The following is a 24290-nucleotide window of genomic DNA, read 5'->3' as shown; positions in this document are numbered from 1 at the left end:
TTGGCTGCTGTTTTAACACCTGAATTTCCCCTTGGGGATTAATAAAGAGTTATTCTATTCTATTCTTTGACAAGGGCCAAATTGTGATGGCTCAGAGCATCTCCAAAACTGCAGCCCAGAAGGTGGCCTGGTCTGATGAATCACGTTTCCTTTTACATCACGTGGATGGCTGGGTGCATGTGCGTTGCTTACCTGGAGTACACATGGCACCAGGATGCACTATGGGGAGGAGGCAAGCTGGCGGAGGCAGTGTGATGCTTTGGGCAATGTTCTGCTGGGAATCCTTGGGTCCTTCCATTCAAGTGGATGTTATTTTGACACCTACCACTTACCTAAGCATTGTTGCAGACCATGTGCACCCTTTCATGGCAATGGTATACCCTGATGGCATTGGCCTCTTTCAAGGTGTTGACTTGGCCTCCAAATTCCCTAGATCTCAATCCAATGGAGCATCTGTTGGATGTACTGGACAAACAATTCTGATGCATGGAGGCCCCACCTCACAAATGAGAGGACATAAAGGATCTGCTGCTAATGTCTTGGTGCCAGATACCACAGCACACATTCAGAGGTCTAGTGGACTCCATGCCTCAACGGGTCAGGGCTGTTTTGGCGGCAAAAGGGGACCTACACAATATTAGGCAGGTGGTCATAATGTTATGGCTGATCGGTGTATGTAATCAAGTACTAAACAATAGTAATTAATTTTGTACATTATTTTGATACCCTGATAAGGCCCGGAAGAGCATAACCAGAGAAGATACACAGCATATGGTCTGGTCAAACTTCAGGCAGTTGTAAAATATATTATACAATTACTTCTGATGCCCTGAAGTAGGGAAACAGCATATAAAAATAAAAAACTTTGAGTTTCCAAATGGTGGAACCAATGTTTAACAATAATTTCATAATAATAATGTATTACGTTTTTAAAGCATATATGTACATGAATACCATTTTACAAAAGCTGAGAAATAAATGATTGAAAACCATGAAACCTTTTCCGTTGCAGATGACTCCCTCAGCGGTCTCACACAGCTCCTTGCTCTGAGCATCAGTCATTTGGCATGTCCGAGGGAACGAGCACAACTTCCCAAACCAGCCGTCACCACAGATACAACGGCCACATGAACAGAAACCATGACCTGGAAGTTAAAAGAATAGACGTGTTACACAATAGAAACCGGTGGAAACCTTGAACTGGAGAGGTAGAGGGTAGACAATGAATATTATAGAAACCATGATCTGGTGGGCAACAGGGTATAGAAATGTTAAACAACAGAAACTGGTCCCGACAGTGCTCTAGCAGCCCGATATGGCTGTCTAGAGTCATCGCACACTAGTGAGTCTTTGTGGTAGGTCAGGTGTCTGCAAGCTCAGTCGTAGTTGTTGTGCGGAGAATGCGCCCTCCTCACAGCCCATATGTACTGGCAAATAATTCCTGGGTTGAGTGAGCAGTATGATAAGAATCAACATGTCAGCAAAGACCCGTTCTATATGAAGTCAAATGAGTGGCCAATTTCCAGAATGAACCCCTCCTGGTGGCGTCTCACCCAAAAACATCATCAGGACACAGAAAAAACAAATCAAAATAAAACAATTTTAATCTATAGCTATGACTGTTGATTAAAAAAGAGTTGTGTGGTTTTCCAACTTTGCTAAGACAAAACCACTAAATCACTCTCGATAAGAGCATAAGCTAAATTATTAAATTATAATGACTTAATGTAAATTAAACCAACATCGTCTACCACAATAATGTTTGAAGATGTGTATTGCATGTTTTCAGGCAGAACCCTAAACCACTTACACTGGCTTACACATACAAACACAAACTCTCTTGTTTTCTTGTGCTAAAGTTCAAACAGAATCGGTGATGTGGCACTAAGCGCAATTTACGTAAGCTGTTTTTTTTTAATCTATTTTTTTTATCTGTTTGTCAACTTGGCGAGGCCAAGTTGACAAACAGGTGGCCAGGATATTTAAGTTAGCATCAGAAAATGACAGAGGAATTGTGATTGGAAAGTTAGACATAATAATGATGCTATTTATGGTTATAGGATGTACTTTTTACAATGCAGATAACCTGCCGACCTCCTGTCTCTCCCCATATCCGTTGTGGCTGTAATCATGTGGAAAATGACACGGCAGTTAGTGTATGAGAGGAGGTCGAACTGTGGCTTTAAAAGGAGGTGAGGGTCGCTTGGAGTTTGTCGCAGCAGGGTGCTTCAGTGTGCGAGAGAGGTTGAGGCCATGCACGGCTGCTTCGACCATCCGGCCCGGGAGAGGACTTAATTATTTTGGAAGGAGCAGTACCCTCCTAGCCCTTACAATTAGACTGCACCTGGCTCCACTAGCACACTAACACACAAGGTTACAGAACCATGAGGACAGGGAGGAGATGGGGATTTATAAGTAAGGTGTGAAAGATGTGTGGAGGGGTTTTTGCGTGCCGCTATGTGTATCAGGAGGGATGATGCCAAAATTAAGGGGAAGTTGATTGGTTCCCAAAGGCATGCGTAAAATAAATGTTTGCAACATTAAAAAATTATAGTGTTTGTCCACTTGGTTTGCAAAGGAAAGATTCACTTAAGCTCACTAAGGCTTTACATAAAGGCAATCTGCTATCTGGTAAGATAAATGGCCTTTTTATTAGTGAGTTAAAATCCCTTAATTTGACATTTTAGCCATTTAGCAGGCACATCTTATCCAAGACTCAGAAGCAATTTAGGGTAAAGTATCTAATTCAAGGGCACACTGACAATTTCTAAACTCTCTGTTAAGCGATTCAAACCAGAAACATTTCAGTTCCCTGGCTAACATTCAAAGCACTAGGTTGTCTGCCACGGTATCAAATTATAGTTTTTCCACAATCGCTAACACCCTAAAATGGGTTCTATGAACAATATACACACAACCATTTTGCAAACCTACAGAAAGCTAGAGCATTTACTACAAATCCACTATTATCTTAAATATTAATTAAATATTTTCTTCAAAATCATACATACAAAATCATGCATACACAGTGTAAAGTACAATTGTCACCATTCTGTCATTTAGAAAAACCTATAAAGCTCATATATTCATAATTCTAACACTCTTAACACAAAGTTGTTGAGAAGTAAACACTAATAATAACACTAAGAATAATTACTCAAAAAGCAGTCAGGATGTTGTCATGAATAAAAAGGGGCAAAAGGTAAGCTCATCTGTATTTTTGGAACAATGGATGACAGAGGTAGAGAGAGGTAGAGGAAAATAAGAATGAGAGGATTTGGATGAGTGAGAGGAGGAAGAACAATGATTTCTAATGAGATTTAGGACATTGTATTTCACCACGTTCTTGTACACGCTTTGATTATGAGGGAAGCTGGTCTGAGTGTACAACCAAACCTGGGACGTCTCAATGTTGCGTTGCATCAATTGCCAAGACTTCAGAAATTAAAATAGGTATCTGACAGTAAATGTATCTGACTAGTGTACTTACAAAATAGTTCTGTTCTGAATAGAACAGTACAAGACACATAACAATGACAGTACATAAAACTTAACAAAACAATGACAGTACAAGACACTTAACAAAATATATCTAAATGTATGGTTGCCAACATCGAGAGGGGTCAGCTGAGGTGGCTTGGGCATCTGTTTCGGATGCCTCCGGAACGCCTTCCTGGGAAGGTGTTCCGGTCCCGTCCCACCGGGAGGAGACCCAGGGGAAGACCTAGGACACGCTGGAGGGACTATGTCTCCCGGCTGGCCTGGGAACGCCTCGGGGTCCCCCCGGAAGAGCTGGAGGAAGTGTCTGGGGAGAGGGAAGTCTGGGCATCTCTGCTTAGACTGCTGCCCCCGCGACCCGGCCCCGGATGAAGCGGAAGAAGATGAATGAATGAATGAATGGTTGCCAAACACTTTTTCTTCTTTTTGCAGAATTGTGAGCCACCATTGAGGGTGGTACCACCATGAAAGATTTCTGAGGCCCGAGAACTGGCCAGTGTGAGCCTAGTTTTTATATTGTGAGTAGTTAGTAAACAGAAGAAAAGGAGTTGAAGAAGAGAGGTACTTTTTAATCTGACTATACAGGTGCTGGTCATTTAATTAGAATATCATCAAAAAGTTGATTTATGTCAGTTATTCCATTCAAAAAGTTAAACTTGTATATTATATTCATTCATTACACACAGACTGATATATTTCAAATGTTTATTTCTTTTAATTGTGATGATTATAACTGACAACTAATGAAAATCCCAAATTCAGTATCTCAGAAAATTAGAATATTACTTAAGAAAATTATTTTTAGAAATGTTGGCCAACTGAAAAGTATGAACATGAAAAGTATGAGCATGTACAGCACTCAATACTTAGTTGGGGCTACTTTTGCCTGAATTACTGCAGCAATGCGGCGTGGCATGGAGTCGATCAGTCTGTGGCAATGCTCAGGTGTTATGAGAGCCCAGGTTGCTCTGATAGTGGCCTTCAGCTCATCTGCATTGTTGGGTCTGGTGTATCGCATCTTCCTCTTCACAATACGTCATAGATTTTCTATAGGGTTAAGGTCAGGCGAGTTTGCTGGCCAATTAAGAACAGGGATACCATGGTCTTTAAACCTGGTACTGGTAGCTTTGGTACTGTGTGCAAGTGCCAAGTTCTGTTGGAAAATGAAATCTGCATCTCCATAAAGTTGGTCAGCAGCAGGAAGCATTAAGTGCTCTAAAACTTCCTGGTAGACGGCTGCGTTGACCTTGGACCCCAGAAAACACAGTGGACCAACACCAGCAGATGACATGGCACCCCAAACCACTGACTGTGGAAACTTTACACTGGACTTCAAGCAAAGTGGATTCTGTGCCTCTCCTCTCTTCCTCCAGACTCTGAGACCTTGATTTCAAGGAAATGCAAAATGTACTTTCATCAGAGAACATAACTTTGGACCACTCAGCAGCAGTCCAGCCCTTTTTGTCATTAGCCCAGGCGAGACGCTTCTGATGCTGTGTCTTGTACAGGAGTGGCTTGACACAAGGAATGCGACAGCTGAAACCCATGTCTTGCATACGTCTGTGCGTGGTGGTTCTTGAAGCACTGACTCCAGCTGCAGGCCACTCTTTGTGAATCTCCCCCACATTTTTGAAATGGTTTTGTTTCACAATCCTCTCCAGGGTGCGGTTATCCCTATTGTTTGTACACTTTTTTCTACCACATCTTTTCCTTCCCTTGGACTCACTATTAATGTGCTTAGACACAGAGCTCTGTGAACAACCAGCCTCTTTAGCAATGACCTCTTGTGTCTTGCCCTCCTTGTGCAAGGTGTCAATGGTCGTCTTTTGGACAGCTGTCAAGCCAGCAGTCTTCCCCATGATTGTGTTGCCTACAGAACTAGACTGAGAGACCATTTAAAGGCCTTTGCAGGTGTTTTGGGTTAATTAGCTGATTAGAGTGTGACACCAGGTGTCTTCAATATTGACATTTTCACAATATAAAAATTTTCTAAGATACTGAATTTGGGGTTTTCAGTAGTTGTCAGTTATAATCATCAAAATTAAGAAAAATAAATATATTTCAACAAACACTTGAAATATATCAGTCTGTGTGGAATGAATGTACACACTATAAAAGTTTCACTTTTTGAATGGAATTACTGAAAACAATTAACTTTTTGATGATATTCTAATTATATGACCAGCACCTGTATTTTCCATCAAAAAAAGTATTCCCTTCCCATCTCATATATAATTTCCTGTCACTCTATCCAAGTCATTAACCTTGACCTTCTTAACCACAAAACCTTGTGGGCAATAAGTCAACAGAAAAATAGTTGTGGTACAAACTCATACCTTTAGAAAAGGTAAACTGCCATTATTGTCCAGTCAAGAAGACAATAATGGCAGTTTTCAGTACACATAGACTATAAAGCCTGATATGTAGTGTAGCCTGAGATGTACAACCCCATTTCCCAAAAAGTTGGGATGCTGTATAAAATGTACCCTATAAACCCTATACTTAATAGAAAATAGTACAAAAACAACATCTCAAATGTTAAAACTGAGACATTTCATTGTTTCTTGAAAAATATACAAGGGATATAAAAAGTCTACACACCCCAAATGCCAGGTTCCTGTGATGTAAAAGAATGAGACAATGATAAATCATGTCAGAACATTTTCCACCTTTAATGTGACCTTTAACTTGAACAATTCAATTGAAAAACAAACTGAAATCATTGAGTGGGAAAAGTACAAAATAAAAAACTCACAATAACCTGGTTGCACATTCTTAAAAAAATATTTTGTTGAAGCACTTTTGATTTTATTACAGCACTCATTCTTTTTGGGTAGGAGTCTATTAGCATGGCACATCTTGACATGACAATATTTGCCCACTCTTCTTGGCAAAAGCGCTCCTGTCCACAGCCCTCTTCAGATCACCCCACAGATATTCAATTGGATTCAGGTCTGGGCTCTGGCTGGTGTGATGGCAATTTCATCGATCAGAACTCTTGAAGGAGGAAGTACAGAGACAAAATTATCTTCGCATAATTACGTTTATTTGCAAATAGAGAGACGCGTCAAACGCTTACAAACATAATCATCCGAGGAATCTCTAACTTAATACATGAACAGTTCGTATTTATAGAGGATAAAGGGGCATGGTAAGTTGCTTGCCATCTGTCTTGTGTCACATAGGTTTTACCTAAACGGAGGGCTGTCCCCCCAGTTGGTCTTTCCACGCCCCAGTAAACGTTGTCCACAACCGGAGCTTTCCTTAGCCCCCATCCTCTCGGTTGGAGGTTGCCTTCTCCATCTCATGGCAGAATCATCAGAACTAAAATTAGTCCAGCTCACAGGAACCAGGCATTACTGTAGACATGCGGCACCCCAGGGTGCAGCTCGTAGCTGTAGCCGTAGGAGTCTGTGTGTGTGTGTGAGATCCATCTTATCTCAGCCCACCTCACAGTTGTCCTTTAAGCCAAACTCAGTCTCTCTGGGCTCCAACCAGTCCTCTATCACTGAACTGCCTGTCAGTGAATTCTCCTTGAGAAGATTAGTTGCAACTGCACAGTACACCATCACAAATATGTCCATTACATTAGCTTGTTGCATCTTGCTGCTGCATTAGAACCCAGTCCTACCAAACACTCAAACTTACATTTGCAATGTCTTTCTGCTTCCTTAGTTCAAAATTTCCATAACACTGGGCCATTCCAAAACGTTAATCTTCTTCTGGTGAAGCCTTGCTTTTATGGATTTGGATGTGTGGCTTGGGTCGGTGTCGTGCTGAAAGGTGAAGTTTCTCTTAATCTTCAGCTTTCTAACGGATGCCAAAATTGCCTGGTATTTGGAACTGTTCATAATTCCAGTTCCAGCTGAAGAAAAACAGCCCCAAAGCATGATGCTGCCACCACCACGCTTCACTGTGGGTATGGTGTTCTTTGTGTGATGTGCAGTGTTGTTTTTGCACCAAACATACATTTTCCCACGTGCTTTTGGGGGACTTTTTTGCAAAACTTCAGCCGGGCTTGGATGTTTTTCTTTGTCTTTCCAACCTAACCCATAGCCCATTCATATGAAGAAAAAGGGAGATTGTTGTCACATGCAGCACACAGCCAGTACTTGCCAGAAATTCCTTTAATGTTGCTGTAGTCCCCTTGGCCAGTATTCTCCTCATCTTTTCATCAATTTTGGAGGGACGTCCAGTTCTTGGTAATGTCTCTGTTGTGCCATATTTTCTCCACTTGATGATGACTGTCTTCACTGTGTTCCATGGTATACCTAATGCTTTGGAAATTCTTTTGTACCCTTCTCCTGACTGAAATATGATCCCTCTGATGCTTTGGAAGCTCTCTGCGGACCATGGCTTTTGCTCTGAGATGCACCCAAGAAAATATCAGGAAAATTCTACTACAACAGCTGAACTTTATTTGTGATTAATCAGACACTTTAAATGATGGCAGGTGTGTAATGACTTCTATTTAATGAGTTTGAATGTGATTGGTTAATTCAGAACACAGCCACATACCCAGTTATGGGTACACTTATGCAACCAGGTTATTGTAATGTTTTTATTTTTATTTTCTTCCCTTCAAAGATTTCAATTGAATTGCTCACATTGTAGGTCACAAAAAAGTGGAAAAAGGTCTGACATGATTTATCGTCATCTCGTTCTTTTACATCACAAAAACCTGGCATTTTAAGATGGATGTGTAGATTTTTATATCCACTGTATGTCTACTTTGAATTTGATTCCAGCAACATGTTTCAAAAACGTTGGGACACAGGCAACAAAAGACTGGAAAAGTTGTATAATGCTAAGAACTTTTCCTGGTGGAATATCAAACAACAAATTAGGTCAATTGATGACAGGTCAGTAACATGATTGGGTTTTAAAAAATCATTCCAGAGAGGATGGGTCCGTCAGAAGTAAGGATGGAGAGGTGTTCACCACTCTGTGAAAGACTGCGCGGGTAAATAGTGTAACAATTTATGAATAACATTTCTCAATGTGAAATTGGAAAGAGTTTGGGGATTTCATCATCTATGGTACATAATATAATCCAGAGAAATCTATGTATGCAAGGGACAAGGCCGGAAACCAATATTGGATTGCCACTATTTAGCTATGAATTTACTATTTAGCTATGAATCTGAATGGTTTTCGAGATAAGAAATCAATCAGTTAAAAGTGATGTATTTTCAATTAGCCTGGTGTTAACTAGCTGGCATTAGCTAGCATCAGCCAAAGTTAGCCAACTTAGCTAGCGTTAGCTAGCACACCTGAGCTTCTCAACTGTCACCCCTTGAAACACTTGGTTGGCAAAATGTGCAACTACTAGCTTATCCATTGGCTGTAAGGTAAGGTAATTCCAGACTGCAGAAACAATTGTGGTTGTTATTGAGAACTACACTCCGCACAATTCTGGTCTGCCCATGTGACGGACCTCTTGCTATTTCTTTTACCTTCTCAGTCATTAAGGGACCTTCCTTCTTGGAGCACAAGTGATTTTGAGTTGTTCTTAGGTTTGGTTTTTGTTTTGTTCTTCACCTTTCAACATATGCTTTCACCCAGTCATTCCCATCATCCACTCGCTACATTACTGATATGCTGACTATCACATCTCACCCGGATTATCTATTGGTTTATTTAGTTAATGAATTGTTCCTTTGTAACTCATTTCCATGTGTGGACATCTGTGTCATGACTTATTAGCCGAGATCATGATAGCCCATCATCAACTTACCACGTGTTTACCGCATATTGTTATTAGTATCTGTTTGGTATCGGCTCATCACATGGACTCGCTGTCACTGATACCCGATTCTGTATTTTGGGCCAGTGTCAGGCACATTTCCACTGCCAGTATCAGATTGGATCAGTGCCTACTTATTTATCGTCTTGATCCTGACAAAACTGTTGTGGTCCAAACACAATCAGTAAAAACATTCTTAAATTCTTAAATTCGTATTTAAACAAATTTGACTATTAAATTGGCAGGAAAATGGAGCAGATGCAGTTACAATATCCAGCTCCCACTCTCTCAAATCCTCTTTGTTCACCTACTGCGGTTCAAACAGGGTTATTGGAGTAGAGGTTAATGGGTGAGCTGAGGTAAAGGGGGCATTTACCTAAAAGGGATCAGTAAGTCAGGCGTAGTTCATGCAGAGGTCAGTCAACCAGAATGTATTGGCCAAGGTGAAGTGTCTTGAAGGGGGCGAAGGTAACAAAGCAGATATCAGAGTGGTAAATTACATAATGGGGAGCTTTTTAACGGAAATCCTAAAGACTACAGTATGTCGGTATAGTCTAGGATTAAGCCCTAAAAGTATTTTGATCCTAGCAACGCCTCTGGAAGTAACATTAGGTCTGACATCACTAGACATGGCAGCTTTTGTTGTGAACATTTTGAAAAGTCTCTACATTTGTTTATTTAGGTCGTACTCATAAGCGCAGGTGATTGTGATGTTAAAGTATACTTTGTGGTTTACTTTTATGTACAGTAACTAGGGCGTAATGTTAACTTTCAGGCTAGCTAGCCTTAACGTTGGCTAGAACCCCCTACTGTCGGCATAATAGCAGTTTTGAAATATATCTTCTTGTACTCGAGTATTTTATTAAGTTGTCAATGTTTAGTGATTAATAGTTTGTAAAATTGCCCAAGTGCACTGATTCCTTATTTTCTGGATGTATTGTCTATCAGAGGGTATTTCTGAGGCCAAAGCTATGCACCAGAGCAGGTATTCATTCTGGATTAGATCAGGCAGTTTAGAGCTAAACCAGGAGCTGTAGAGGTTTTTGGTGTAGGCTTTGCAGGGCCTGTTTATTTAGAAGCAAAGTTGGGGAGTAACGAATTACAAGTAATATTTTACATGGATTACAAAAAACTGTAACTGTAATCCGTTACTTTACCAACACAAAATACTGTAATTACAGATACTTTTGAAAAAAATTAAGATTACTTTTGGATTACTTCAATTGAAAAATAATAGGTGCACAAAACAATTATTACACGTTGCATAGTTGATTACATATACATATATTTTTTAAACATTGTTATTTAAACCAAAATATCAATTGCATGCCTAGGTTGTTGTGTGTGTGATCATCATGCACGCAAAGGTGGACGTGCATAACCTCGTATTATATATTTTTCAAGTTTCAAGGTTTATTTGTCAAATGCACCGAACAACACAGCCATGAAGAGTTGCACTGAACAACTCAGACAGTATTTGTTTTTGAAAATTAGGCAACTATTTGTTAGAAAGCTGTAACATGTGGCTACCTTCAAAATAAAAACAAATACAAATAATTTATCAAGATATTTAAGGAGAAAAGGTGTGTTGGGAAGCACTCTGCTGAAAGATCGTGATTTAGCATTTGACAAAGCCACCTCAACTCTGTCCAAACAGGTAGGCCATGTGATTCTATTTTCTTTGCATCTCAGAAAATTGGTTATCATTGGCTGCTGACGATATTGACATTAAGCTAAGAGCGCAGGGCTGAACCTCAAATCGCATTCTTGCATACTATATAGTATGCCAGATTAGTATGCGAGAAGATTAGTGTGTCTCAAACCATAGTACGCTGAAAATAGTGTTTCAAATGTTCACGGATGGTCAACTATTTCTGGTTAATTTTGCATCTGTGCATGCTTTTTGGGGTAATATAGACCACAATCCCTCACGCGCAGTAAAATTGGAGGGGTTTCCACTAATCTCTCGCCTTTTCGCTAGTCAGTTATCGTCACCTATATTGATGCTTATTGCATCAATGTAATTCACGTATGAAATAAAAATGAACGCTGTGTGCCATTAAAATTAAATAGTTTTGGCAGTGTAAAATTCATCTTCAGTCTCGCTCACAATTGCTCAACTCTACTGGCTTATATGCTTTTAAAAGACCATACAGTTCATATATGCTTTTTGTGGTGGAAGTTGTGGATACACTGAATGTATAAGCTGTTTAACTGTTGTGAGCATTGAAACAAAATGTTGAATGTCTGTAGCATAAGCTGAAACTGAAAGTTGCAAGTAGAAAACAGGAAATCTTATTTAGGCTGTTGCTGAGGAAGGAGTCAGACTAACAGGAAATAGAGGGGGACAGATTAATACACACACACATAGTCTGGGCAGGGGGAATTAAGCAGAAACACAAGATAGAAACCACAAGAGCAAGATGACGGTTGGGCTGCCCTTACACATATAAGGTAAAGAACATGAACTAGACCAATGGCACACATGCTTGGCTACCTCCACCCCCCCCCACCCCCCCACCCCCCGCTTATTAGGCGTTTTGGTAGTATAAATAATACTTGTGTGACTGCTGATCTTTGGACATTGTGCGGCGACACTCTGTCTCCAGAAGCTTCTGTAATAAACGGAATATACGGTACGGTAATTGACCTGACTCCTGGTGTGTTATTCTCCTTTCCATCAAACCAACTCAGGGAAGTGTTAGACTTCAACAAAGTAAACTTAATTAGAAATGTTAGTCAGTTTTACACAGTGCTTAAATGCAGTGACACCAACGGGGGGGACAACCGTGAACATTGTCCCGGGCCCAGGCCTGGGGGGCCTATTGGGTGGGCTTACATATAATTATTAATTTGTCAGTCAGTGTTAGTATTCAGTTCTATCAAGAAGGTTAACAGTTATTAAGCAGAAGAATTGCATTGATGAAGGGATTCAGGTTTTTTACTCTTTGTTTTTTTTGCCAGACCGCGTAGGCGGAGCCAGCTAAGAGAGCGAATGTCTCTTACTGAGTGATTGACTGACTAAATGACTGACTGACTGAGTACCCCTTGTTAAATAGCATTGTGGTTAGAGAAGCGGACTTGTGGACTATAGGTCCTGAGTTTGTGTCTCCTCCCAGGCGAAGCGAAGTACGCATTGTGAATTATTCTGTATTGATGAAAACTTTGCTGGCTAAAATGTGAACCTGAAATTGTATGCGGTTATATTGCGACTGTTTCTGGCATGGAAAAGTTCATCTTCAGTCTCGCTAGCAATTGCTCAGTTCTTATGATTATTCCTAAGAAGTTAGTAGATACCAGTAAGCCTATTACTGGCTAATAAGCTGTTCAAACGGACAGTGGCAAAAGCTAACAGCTCATAACGTCTGGTGGAGGTAAACTTAATAAGAAATGTTAGTTAAACACAATGCTCAATAGTGTTTTGCGACTTTCTCTTGATGAAAAAGTTAGTTATAGTCACCTTTCTTGATAGTTATTGTATCAACGTAATTCACGAATGAAAGAAAAAAGTATGTTGTTATGCCATGAAAGAAAAAAATATGTTCTTATGCCATGAAATGGAATAACTTTGGCAGACTCGCTAGCAACTGCTCAATTCCTATGACTATGCCAGTAAGTTAGTAGATACTGTTAAACACCGATTACTGGCTAATAAGCTGTTAAAACGGCCAGTGGCAAAAGAGGATTTTTTCAGGATAGAGGCTATACTGACACCCATGGAACATAGAGCTCTGTGGTGTAGTGGTTAGCGACGCAGCCTTTTACGTGGGCGACCAGGTTTGACTCTCAAGAGGGCAATATTTTTTATTGCGGTACGGCTGAACTAGACTACAGCATTATGATTAAACGTGCTTCCAGTTTGCAATTTTGCAATTACTCACATTCACGAATAAAAATATGGAATTACCTGTTCCAAAAAAAGCGCTAACTCAGAGTTCGACGACGTTCTTCTTAGTCTTCCTAATGTTAGCTTAGGGTTCCTGGTAGCTAGCTAAACAGAGTTGGTCTAAGTATTTTTTTGCTTTGCCATTTTCCTAGTGTATGTTGTAATAGATGAGAGGAACTGATGGTTTGTCGTCCTGGTCTCTAGCTGCCATTATAGATTCTTACAGTAAGCAAACTTTGCTCCTTACGGCATAGTTATGCTATACATAATATCATCCAGGTAAAATGCACATTAACAAAATATGCCAAGCAGGAAAGCCTGCCTCGCAGAAGACGATTGGCTGGAACGGGATTGGCAGGGAAGTAGCGGCATGCTGCAAAAATGCTAAAATGTCATTCCACTGGCACTTTACTGAATAAATCCTATCTAGTGCAGCATTAACAAAGTTATGTTGGCGCTGGTGTTTAGGGTATCACCCTGATTGGCTGTTGGTGTTAGGGTATCATTAATTGGCAAAACTAGGAGCACAGAAATGGAAGGACAAATCTAAAAGAGAACATCTAAATATGTGTAGCAGTTCAGTGTTGGCTAATTGGGTCTGATTAGGTTATGAATTGAAAATATGTGACATAATTACCTCTGTATTTGCTGTCATGAAGTCTTCTCTTTATGGTAGACTTGGATAATGATATGCCTGCCTCCTAGAGAGTGTTCTTCACTTGGCTTTATGTTGTGAATGGGTTTTTCTTTACCATGGAAATGAACCTATGATCATCCACCACTGTTGTCTTCCGTGGACATCCATGTATTTTTTGTGTTGCAGAGCTCACCAGTGCATATTTTTTCTCAGAATGTACCAAACTGTTGATTTGTCCACTCCTAATATTCCTGCTATCTCCCTGATGTATTTTTGGTTTGCAGCCTAAGGATGGCCTGTTTCACTTGCATTGAGTGCTCCTTTGACCACATGTTGTGGGTTCACAGCAACAGCTTCAAAATGCAAATGCCACACCTGGAATAAACTCCAGAACTTTTACCTGCTTAATTGATGAAGAAATAACGAAGGAATAACCAAGACCTGTCCATGAAACAGCTTTTGAGTCAATTGTCCAATTACTTTTGGTCCCAAGAAAAAGAGCTACATATTAAAGCTGTAATTCCTAAACCCTTCCTTCAATTTAGATGTGTATTCCCTCAAATTAAAGCTGAGACACTGCGCTTTAAGTCCATATTAATTATTTAACTGTACCTTGAACATGTTTTTGTAAACAGCCAAAATAATGTCCAAGTATGTCTGGACCTAACTGTATATGAGCTGATATATAATATAAGGGAAATGGGTTCAAATACTTTTTTGGTTATATCAATGAAAGCTCATCAGGGAGAGCCTAACAGCAACATTAAAAGAGTTGTAGGAAATTCTGGCAGGAACTAGGCACTCCCTGCATATTATACTGGTATTCACAGTGTTCCCTGGTACATGTAAAGCCTTCAGAACATGTATATCCCTCCCCTGACCAGAACCCTTGAACAAACATAACAATCAATTTATAACACAGTCAGAACAAAATTACATTTGGGCAGCACAAAACAAGCACAAAAAAATGCTTCCTGGCCCTTTATCTGGACAGCCATGGCAAAATATGTCCTTGATAGTTTTTTCTCTAACTGTCCTGATGAATAATAATTTTAATGTTCTACCATAAAACATAATTTCCAAAGGAAGCTTGGCCAATGTTACATAATGCCAATAAAGCAATTCCAATTTGAAATCGGAACTGAAAAGGGAGGGACCATGAATTGAAATTGAGGGAAAGCGAGAAAAAGAAAGACAGAAAAATGTATAAGTCATAGGGAGGTGTTTGTCAGTGGCACCAGGGAGCACTGCATAATTCCAGGGTTTGTAGCAAGCCAAATTGGTGCATTCGGTAGCCCTAACATACATCGATCAGCCATAACATTATGACCACTGATAGGTGAAGTGAATAACAATGATAACCTTGTAATCATGGCACCTGTCAGTAGGTGGGATATATTAGGCAACAAATGAACATTCTGTCTTCAAAGTTGATGTGTTAGAAGCAGGAGAAATGGGCAAGCATAAGTATCTGAGCAACTTTGACACGGGCCAAATTGTGATAGCTAGATGACTGGGTCAGAGCATCTCCAAAACTACCGGTGTTCCCGGTCTGCAGTGGTCAGTACCTATCAAAAGTTGTCCAAGGAAGGAAAAGCGATGAAGCGGCGACAGGGTCATGGGCAGCCAAGGCTCACTGATGCACATGGAGAGCGAAGGCTGGCCTGTGTGGTCTGATCCAAAAGACGAGCTACTGTAGCTCAAATTGCTGTCTAATGGAGTCCATGCCTCAATGGGTCAGGGCTGTTTTGGCGGCAAAAGGGGACCTACACAATATTAGGCAGGTGGTCATAATGTTATGGCTGATCGGTGGTATGATAATTATAAAATTTTAGTTGATATGTTGGCAACCTTACTGTTTGTGCTTTGTCTTGCTTTTATTTCAGACCCCTGTCATCCCACATCCTAAATCCATTCCACTTGTGTTCTGTTCTGTGTTCTAATGGCAGGCTGCCATTAGCATTGCAGGGGATTTCAAACACTCAAAACAGTTTTTCGCAAATTCCGCCAAAATGTCTCCTGCGCAACCAGAGGAGAGAATACACTAGACTATGTGTACACAAATATTCCGGAGGCTTACAAAGCCATACCCCCTCCCCCAAATACAGAAGACAGTCTGACCATCTTTCATTGTTCCTACTTCCACAGTATTTACCCCTCATTAAACATGTGAAACTATCAGTGAGGACTGTTAAACTGTGTCCAGAAGGTCAGACTCACTTTTACAGTACCAGTTTCAACACAGAGACTGGAGTTTGTTTGCAACTCAAGCTACCCTTGACTCCCATACAGACATTGAAACATTTGCTTCCTCCATTCTGGATTACATCAACATCTCCACCATCAATGTCACTACCCATAAAAGAATAAAGACGTTCCCCAACCAGAAGCTGTGGATGAACAGAGCGGTATGACAACTGCTAAAGGCATGCAGTGCTCTCAGATCCAGCGATGCGGAGGCCTACAGCTTATCCAGGGCCAACCTGAAGGGGCATCAAGATGGCTAAAAATTACCACAAACTGTAGATTTAGGAGCACTTCAACAACAACTCTGAACACCGATGCATGTGGCAGGGCATCCAAGCCATCACAGACTACTGACCAAAGAACTTCTTGACCGACGAGTTAAACATGCTTCGCATGCTACGACAGGGACAACAAAGAGAAAGCCATCAAGGCTGAACTCCCAGATGACCCCCCCAGACTTTCCACTGCAGATGTGTCGTCTGCACAGAGCAGGGTGAATGCACGCAAGGCTGCTCATCCTGATGGCGTCCCCGGGCGTGTGCTCAGGGCATGGGCTGGACAGCTGGCCAAGGTCTTTACTGACATTTTCAACCTGTCACTGGCCCAGGTGGTTGTCCCAACGTGCTTCCAGTTTGCAATCACTGTGCCAGTGCTGAAGCAGTCAACTGTATGTAGCTTGAATGACTTCTGAACTGTAGCACTCACCCCCACAATCATGAAGTGCTTCGAAGACTAGTCCTGGCCGACCTTAAGTCCTGCTTCCCCCCAACACTGGATCCCTACCAGTATATTTTCTACGCAAATGTTTTTGTAAAAACTACAGAAGACATTTCTCATCAAACAAACAACCAAAACCTCCTAAGTAATTTCCTGGTTGATGTTCATGTGAGAAAACATGAACTGATTAGTACCATCACTGTTTGAATTGCTTGTTAATTTTTTTTAAATATTAGATAATTTCTTTACAGCTTTTATAAGCTAATTGATCAAAAGGGAAAGTGAGGAGAGTTTATTTGAATGTGCTATTGCTGCAATTAAGCTAATGTCCACAAGGTGGGACCAAATTTGAGATATCCCCTTCAATAAAAGGGTGTTGATAACCAGAATAATGGGTTCTTAGTCATATTTACCATGTAAAATAAATAAATGAAAGAAGTAATGAGTCAAATGAGGAACTAATTTCATCAATGGTTTTCAGCCCCCAACATTCAACAATTTCAAAAAGAGTTTGGGAGTGATCCATCACTAGCAAGTTAATGAGTATGAAATTTGCACTTGACCTGTCTTGACTTGCAGCATTGGCTAAATAAAAAACTAACATATTTTTAGCCTAATTCACTGTACACATGGTAACAAGTGGCTAATATGATTTGGTAGCCAGCCTAGGCTCTTTTTAACTAGTCTGCTCAGCTATAACTCAATTCTAGTTGGATGTTAGCAACATATAGGTTATCTTAGATACCTATGCCATGTGATCTTTCTTCATAATTTTAATCGATTTACAATCTAACCTTTCAGGGGGCCCTGGATTCCTGGTGACGGCCCTGATTGTGGTTATGAGGAAAAGGGATGTAGACAAATCTTTCTTTGCAAAAAGAAAAGTAAGTAGCTGAAGATATTTGGCATCATTAACAAAGAAGTACATCACAACAGCACATTCTGTCCTACAGGAGCATAATGCATCTGAGCTGCTGAGAGAATGTCCACTGTGTTCTTCTGACTGTCTTATTTCACCCAAGAGAGTCAGAGACAGGGGACTGTCAGAAGGATATGACAGACAGAGTAGGGAAAGTGTTATGCTGTTTTTGCAATATTCATGCTATATGAAACCACTATGGCATGAAGATCTGAATATTCATGGTGTTAATCTCACTGTCATTCAGCAGAGTTTGTCTGAGCCAGAGGCAGGATACTGTCATAGGCGTAAGGCACAATAGGGTGGATGCTGAGATGAGTGATATAAGGGATCATGTATAATAGCTCTCTAAACCTGTTAAGGGTGTTATATACAGGGCTCTGATACAGCTTGCTAATTTTGTAGACTTCTGGCCTGCAATCTGTTGTTCCATTTGTTCCAATGTCAATTAGATATCTTCTGAGTATTGTTTTATCATATTCCAAAACAGAGCTTTGCACCTTATGCTGTTCGACATTAGACCAAAATGAGACCACCCTAAATCTGTACTGTTATTTGTAAGGAATACAGAAATTATTTGTGGTCAAAAGAGCAACATTGGATGGAAAAAAGAATACAATTGCAGGAACTTGTGTTTTAAAACAGTCCAACCTAACTAATAATTTTGCAGTTCAAAGGACATATACATACACAAAACTTCTAAAACTGAACACGAGAGGTTACACATATTTACAATGACATGCCTTATCAGTTATTATTGTGGGCGTCATGCCTGAGAGGGTGTGTTTGTGTGTGTTTGTGCATGTGTGTGCACCCTCACCTCCACATATCTCCCCGTTGATGTCCTCACACTGACGGTCATCACACTCACAGTTCTTTCCATGAACACGTGTGTCCCCCAGGGGGTGGCAGGAACACTGGCCACACTGACACAAACCTGTAACACAGTTAAAAAAGAACACCAATGACAGCTACTGCTACTCTCGTGTGAGAACATCATGAATACCAATTATTAAACACTACAAAAAATTTTTTATTGGCCTATTACTTCTGTTATATTTTTTTTAGGTAAGTTCAGCAATGCTCATAGATGTCAACCAAAATTACTATTGGCTGTTGAGATATAGGCAAACTGAGCAGTGTGTTAGTAGGTAACTAAACTCAGTAACTAAATATCAGTATTGCTTCTCGAATCAATGTTCCTAAATAGTGGGGCACAGGAGAAATAACCAGTTTTGTAGCTCCTATCACATGTTTACCACAGCTTATATCACCTGCAATTTCTCCCCAGTAAAGAAAATAAAACTGACATTTATAACTAACGCCCATGCTATAGCCTGCCAACTCTTTCAAGTGCATAACCCTTTCAAAATGTTTGTGTTTTTGATTTGAAGAAAGTATTAATACTTTAATCAAACTTCGTAGCTGCAGAATCTATGGCTAAGTAATGTGGTGGAAACAGGGTCAAACAAACGAAAATAACAAAGAAAAAGCTAACTATCAGGTTTCAGGTTACATTTTTTTTATTAGTGATGTCTAAAATGTCTTGATTTTAGGGGTCTTGTTCTCTTTCTAAAAAATTAAGCATCCATTCTGTTTACATCTGTAAATGTTTGTTGTTTATATGTGGTTTCTACTAACATATGTTTGAAGGAATGCTTGTCCAAGAGATAGTGAAGCTAAATTCCACAATGAAAGGCAAACATGTGGCAAACATTTTGATTGCTATGCGCTATGATTAACTAAGCATTTTGTTGTTCTATTTAAACCACCACAATAGTCTGCTATGTTTTCATTTCCAGCATGTGGCTGGTTTATACAGACTGTATCATGTATCAGCATGATTAGAATCACACATGGGAATTTATTTTTGTTGTCATTCAGAAAGTGGCTAAATAACAAAACGCAGCAACTAGGTTAGGTGTGAGACACACTAGAGTCAATTACTAGGCAAAACTCAGTTACACAAAAAACTATGTTCCAGATACAGAACCTGTAGAAATGTAATTGACTAGCCTCTTGCTGTTTTGGCTGAAGTGATGTACTAACACTGCCAAATCTGCAAGCATTTCTCCAAAACCGTGCATTCAGCCCTAGGTTTACAATGAACTCGAAACGTATGGAAAACGTGGGCAGATGTGCACTCAGACATGCACATTCACACAACTCCGTAGTCGGACAGAGCAACCACAGGCAGTGGCCTGTCTGGCAAACTTTCCAGCCCGTCACACTGATAACACATTTCCGTCTGCTCAGGCCCAGTTACCCCAGCAACCACTGATGTCACAACCCCCTCGTCTTATTGATTATTTCAGTAATTGTCACAGCTACCTGCGTCTGAGAGCAGTGTGTGTTTGTTGTTTACTGTATATAAACTTAACAAGGAAATGTTCTGTACCTACAGTGGGGAGAACAAGTATTTGATAGACTGACGATTTTGCCAGTTTTCCTACTTACAAAGCATGTAGAGGTCTCTAATTTGTATCATTCAAGATTCCTTTTGAAATAGCTTTTTTCATGTGGTCTGATGAGACAAAAATAGAGCTTTTTTGGTCTACACTTGCCGTGTTTGGAGGAAGAAGAAGGATGAGTACAACCCCAAGAACACCATCCCAACCGAGTTGGAAACATCATTCTTTGGGGTTGCTTTTCTTCAAAGGGGACAGGACGACTGCACCGTATTGAGGGGAGGATGGATGGGGCCATGTATTGCGAAATCTTGGCCAACAACCTCCTTCTTTCAGTAAGAGCATTGAAGATGGGTCGTGGCTGGGTCTTCCAACATGACAACGACCCGAAACACACAGACAGGGCAACTAAGGAGTGGCTCCATAAGAAGCATCTCAAGGTCCTGGAGTGGCCTAGCCAGAAAAAGTCTGTATTACCCAGCGACAGCCCCGAAACCTGAAGGATCTGGAGAAGGTCTGTATGGAGGAGTGGGCCAAAATCCCTGCTGCAGTGTGTGCAAACCTGGTCAAGAACTACAGGAAACGTATGATCTCTGTAATTGCAAACAAAGGTTTCTGTACTAAATATTAAGTTCTGCTTTTCTGATATATCAAATAATTCATGCAATAAAATGCAAATTAATTACTTAAAAGTCATACAATGTGATTTTCTGGATTTTTGTCTTAGATTCCATCATTCACAGTTGAAGAGTACCTATGATAAAAATGACAGACTTCTACATGCTTTGTAAGTGGGAAAACCTGCAAAATCGGCAGTGTATCAAATACTTGTTCTCCCCACTGTAAATGTGTGTGTGTGTGTGTCTGTATGTGTGTGTAAATAACACCTTTACCGAACAAGGGAATGGGGGCATGACTCACGTTGCCAATGTTTGAGGATGCAGTGTACTGTAAAACTGGTCGGTGCGAGTCACCTGTTGCTTTTCTCTGTACTATGTTGCACGTCACAGATATCGACTGTGACACTAAGGAGCCAGAGTGGACCTGAGTGCAAACATTTTCCAAACAGGAAACGATTCTCAAATGCCACAAATAACAAACTGAAAAAATCCAGCAAGCAGAACGGTTCAAATGACATCATATCAAACTATTTCTGGTTTCCAATTATGTTCTAATGGATTTTTGATGCCAACTGCCCATTTCACCTACTGAGAGGCTGAGTATCTTGTCACAGCATCAACTATCTTATGACCTAAGGGCTAAAAATGGTTTAGCTGTCTGTGTATCTCGAAAAACAACAATATTTTAAAGGTCACTGAAATATTCCATCACTGCTGCATTGTGACAGGCTTCACACAAAACATGACAAATCTAGTGAAAACATTTCATTGCCACATCACAGTGGTCATGTGGTGAGAATGATAAACAAATCTGGCCAAAGCATTCCATTAACGCCCCATGAGGGCAAGTCTCTCTACATAAAAGCCTCACACCTCATGCTGTCTGTCTCCAGACAGCCTCACAACTTTTCATTACTGTCTTGTCTTACAAAATCACCCTTCCTGGGGAAATCTGTCTTATCTTGCAGAGAGAACGGGTGAATGGTGGTAAGGTCTCTCTTACAATCTCTGTCTCTCCCCAGTTTTTCATTTTGACAGAATATACTAGTGTTCGTCAAGCCACAGCTAGATACTTTTTGAAAAAAAATAACTAAACATGTATTATGCATCTCCCAGTGTACATGTGGGGGAACCGGTGAGGCATTGTCTTATCATGCTCTAACGACTCCTTGTGGACGATCAAGTGCCTGCAAGCTGACTGGAACTAAGTGTTCTCCTTTCTTTCTTCCTCATTCTTCCTTTACGGTTAAACAAGCATATCTGAAGAAGAAGCAGAGCATGTTTCAGAAGTAGGCCTAGAATGTCCCAATAATCCAATTTGGCAAGCCTGTTGGGAGCTGCTGCAATGAGATTAGATTGAATATATTAATTCTCCCAACATAACAGTGGGAGAAAAAGCTAGGTAAAATTGCATACATTGCTATAGTTGTGGATGTCCTTAAAAATTTTTTTTTTATTTGCTCCTAATGTATAATGTAATACAAGTCGTAAATGTAGGGTACAATGTGTCACTTTGGTGATTTATGGGGCCTCCAGATTGATTTGACAGGTGGGCGGGACATCCGGTTTGCTGGGTGGGACATCCGGTGTGACGTAAAAAAAAAAAAAAGATTTTGATACATAATTTTTTTTTGTTTTAAGTCAGCATTAACTTTTAAGTTGCATTATATGGCAAAACGTTATAAAGTTACCTGGAAGGTAGCGTATAAATTTGCATGAACAACGGTGAATAGTTGAGAGGTCAAGATATGTTATTTCAGGTAAAGAAAACATTTGTAAACGTGTCTTACGAAATTGTACAACAGGGATCAATGCAAGATTGTTTTCTTCACATGGGTAGAAATGTTTAACAGGCAAAGATGGTTACAAACTGTAGTATTTGCGAGTTTGAGAATACCTGTCTGTGTTAGTGTGGGCGGATGCTGGGACTTCCGTGTAAGATGTGCTGCATTCTCATAATGACTTTAAGCAACTCGTGAAATCTGATTTTTGATTGCTGCATTATGGACTTGTGTTTGTTAAATGTTGAAGAGATTAATGGCGAATAGTCAACGTTTATATGTAAGCGGATGAGTTTGATCAAATTAAATGATTTGATGTCACGGCTGAGCTGCAATAAGTAACGAGAACTGCATTTCTACCGGACAGGAAGTATCAATATATTTGGTTGTCAAACGTTTACAACTATCAGAACTAACTAGTTAAGCTTAATCCACAATTTTAATCGTTGAAGCCAGTATAGTTCTAACGTGAAGAACAATGACGTGTAACCAATGACAAGTTAAGAGGCGTGTCCTGCTGGAGGCGTCCCGGCTGCAATGTAAAGACAATATAAATCTGCAGCTTCCACCGAAGACAGCAATTTCCATTATCATTGTAAGTACAAGTTATTTTATTTGAAATAATTGATTTGAATTGTGTTGCAATTACAAATGCTAACAAACAACACATTTGAACTTTTTAAGAATGTGTAAATACATTTTAGAATTGAGCAGTCCATGCGCTTTTATCTGTCTTTCATATTGTCTGTTTTATATCTCACGTTTAGGTTGAGCAGAATTAAACCCAGCCGTGTTTGGTAAACACATTTTTGGGCCTTCAAATCTTGGTAAGTAGACTTTTAACATGATTATTAATCAGCTTTAAATAACTATAGGCAGTGGCATACATACAAGTAAAGCTACAAAACTCTTACTACTACTTACTACTGATGTGTTTATTTAACTCATCAAAAAACAGTGTGGCTCCACAAAACACAGAGCGGCTTGCTTCTACCAGGTGTTGAAGTACACATACTGGTGAGAGAGAGAGACCTTCAAGTGTAATTGCTCTCCTTCTCTCTCAGACACATGTAAAATTACATGTTCGCATTTACAAACCTAAATTAGGAATGCAACTAAGCTCAGAACCAATGTGCCTACAGGGCCATACGTGAACAGCAATGAGCTCAACACCACTAAAGGCAACAACGAAGCGGAAAGACAACTTTTTAGGGATCCAAATCCAGTCTATGACAACAACCTTAATATATAAGCATGGACACACTGACACTCGTCACCATGTAACTGCTGAATCAGCTGGCTTTTGATGGACAACATGGCCAATGCGTTGAGTCGGGGATGTTCCATGCTATTGCGAATGAAGGTTTTTACCCTCTTCAAGGTGGAAAAGTTCCTCTCTGACTCTCTGTCGTCATAGGTGTTGCTATGATAATTTTCAGCAGATTGACGGTCTCAGCAAAAGCCTCCTCAAGGTTGTTCTCAGGGATGGCTCTTAACAGAGACAGGGCTGTCTTACCAGTGTGAAGCTCAGTGTGGCAGTACAAAGTGGCCAGCTCAGACTTTTCCTCGTTTCCTAGAGGCCATAGTTTCATCGCACAGTCAAGCTCAGATGTAGGGAATGACAGGACAAATTGGGAAGAGTGAGCTGTCAACCAGCTTGGCAGCGATCAGGTGGTCACTTTGTGAAAACCTCTGCTCCATCTGGGAGATGACTGTGTTGCATGCCTCGTTCATCACCGGCGCTGTGTTGGTTACTCGTCGGCCTGGCTCGTCTGTTCCATTGTAAACGGTGGCAGCTCATTCATCAGTTTGCTTCCACATATTCTGGACA

The 24290-nt window shown here is 40.3% G+C and overlaps 1 protein-coding gene across 1 annotated transcript in view; it reads right to left on the bottom strand.

Annotated features, from left to right (window-relative positions):
* itgbl1 (integrin, beta-like 1) overlaps nt 1–24290 on the bottom strand; it is a 109128-nt gene that overhangs the window by 5276 nt on the left and 79562 nt on the right. The window contains exons 8-9 of the mRNA XM_013131192.4: nt 18471–18587; nt 999–1145 (exon numbers count right to left, since the gene is read on the bottom strand). Coding sequence (XP_012986646.2) covers nt 999–1145; nt 18471–18587 — 264 coding nt within the window. The remainder of the gene's footprint in view (nt 1–998; nt 1146–18470; nt 18588–24290) is intronic.

This window comes from Esox lucius, chromosome 16 (assembly GCF_011004845.1).
Source record: "Esox lucius isolate fEsoLuc1 chromosome 16, fEsoLuc1.pri, whole genome shotgun sequence".
Taxonomy (NCBI): domain Eukaryota; kingdom Metazoa; phylum Chordata; class Actinopteri; order Esociformes; family Esocidae; genus Esox; species Esox lucius.
The sequence above is the reverse complement of the archived record's forward strand: the minus strand, read 5'-3'. Positions and strand labels throughout refer to the sequence as shown.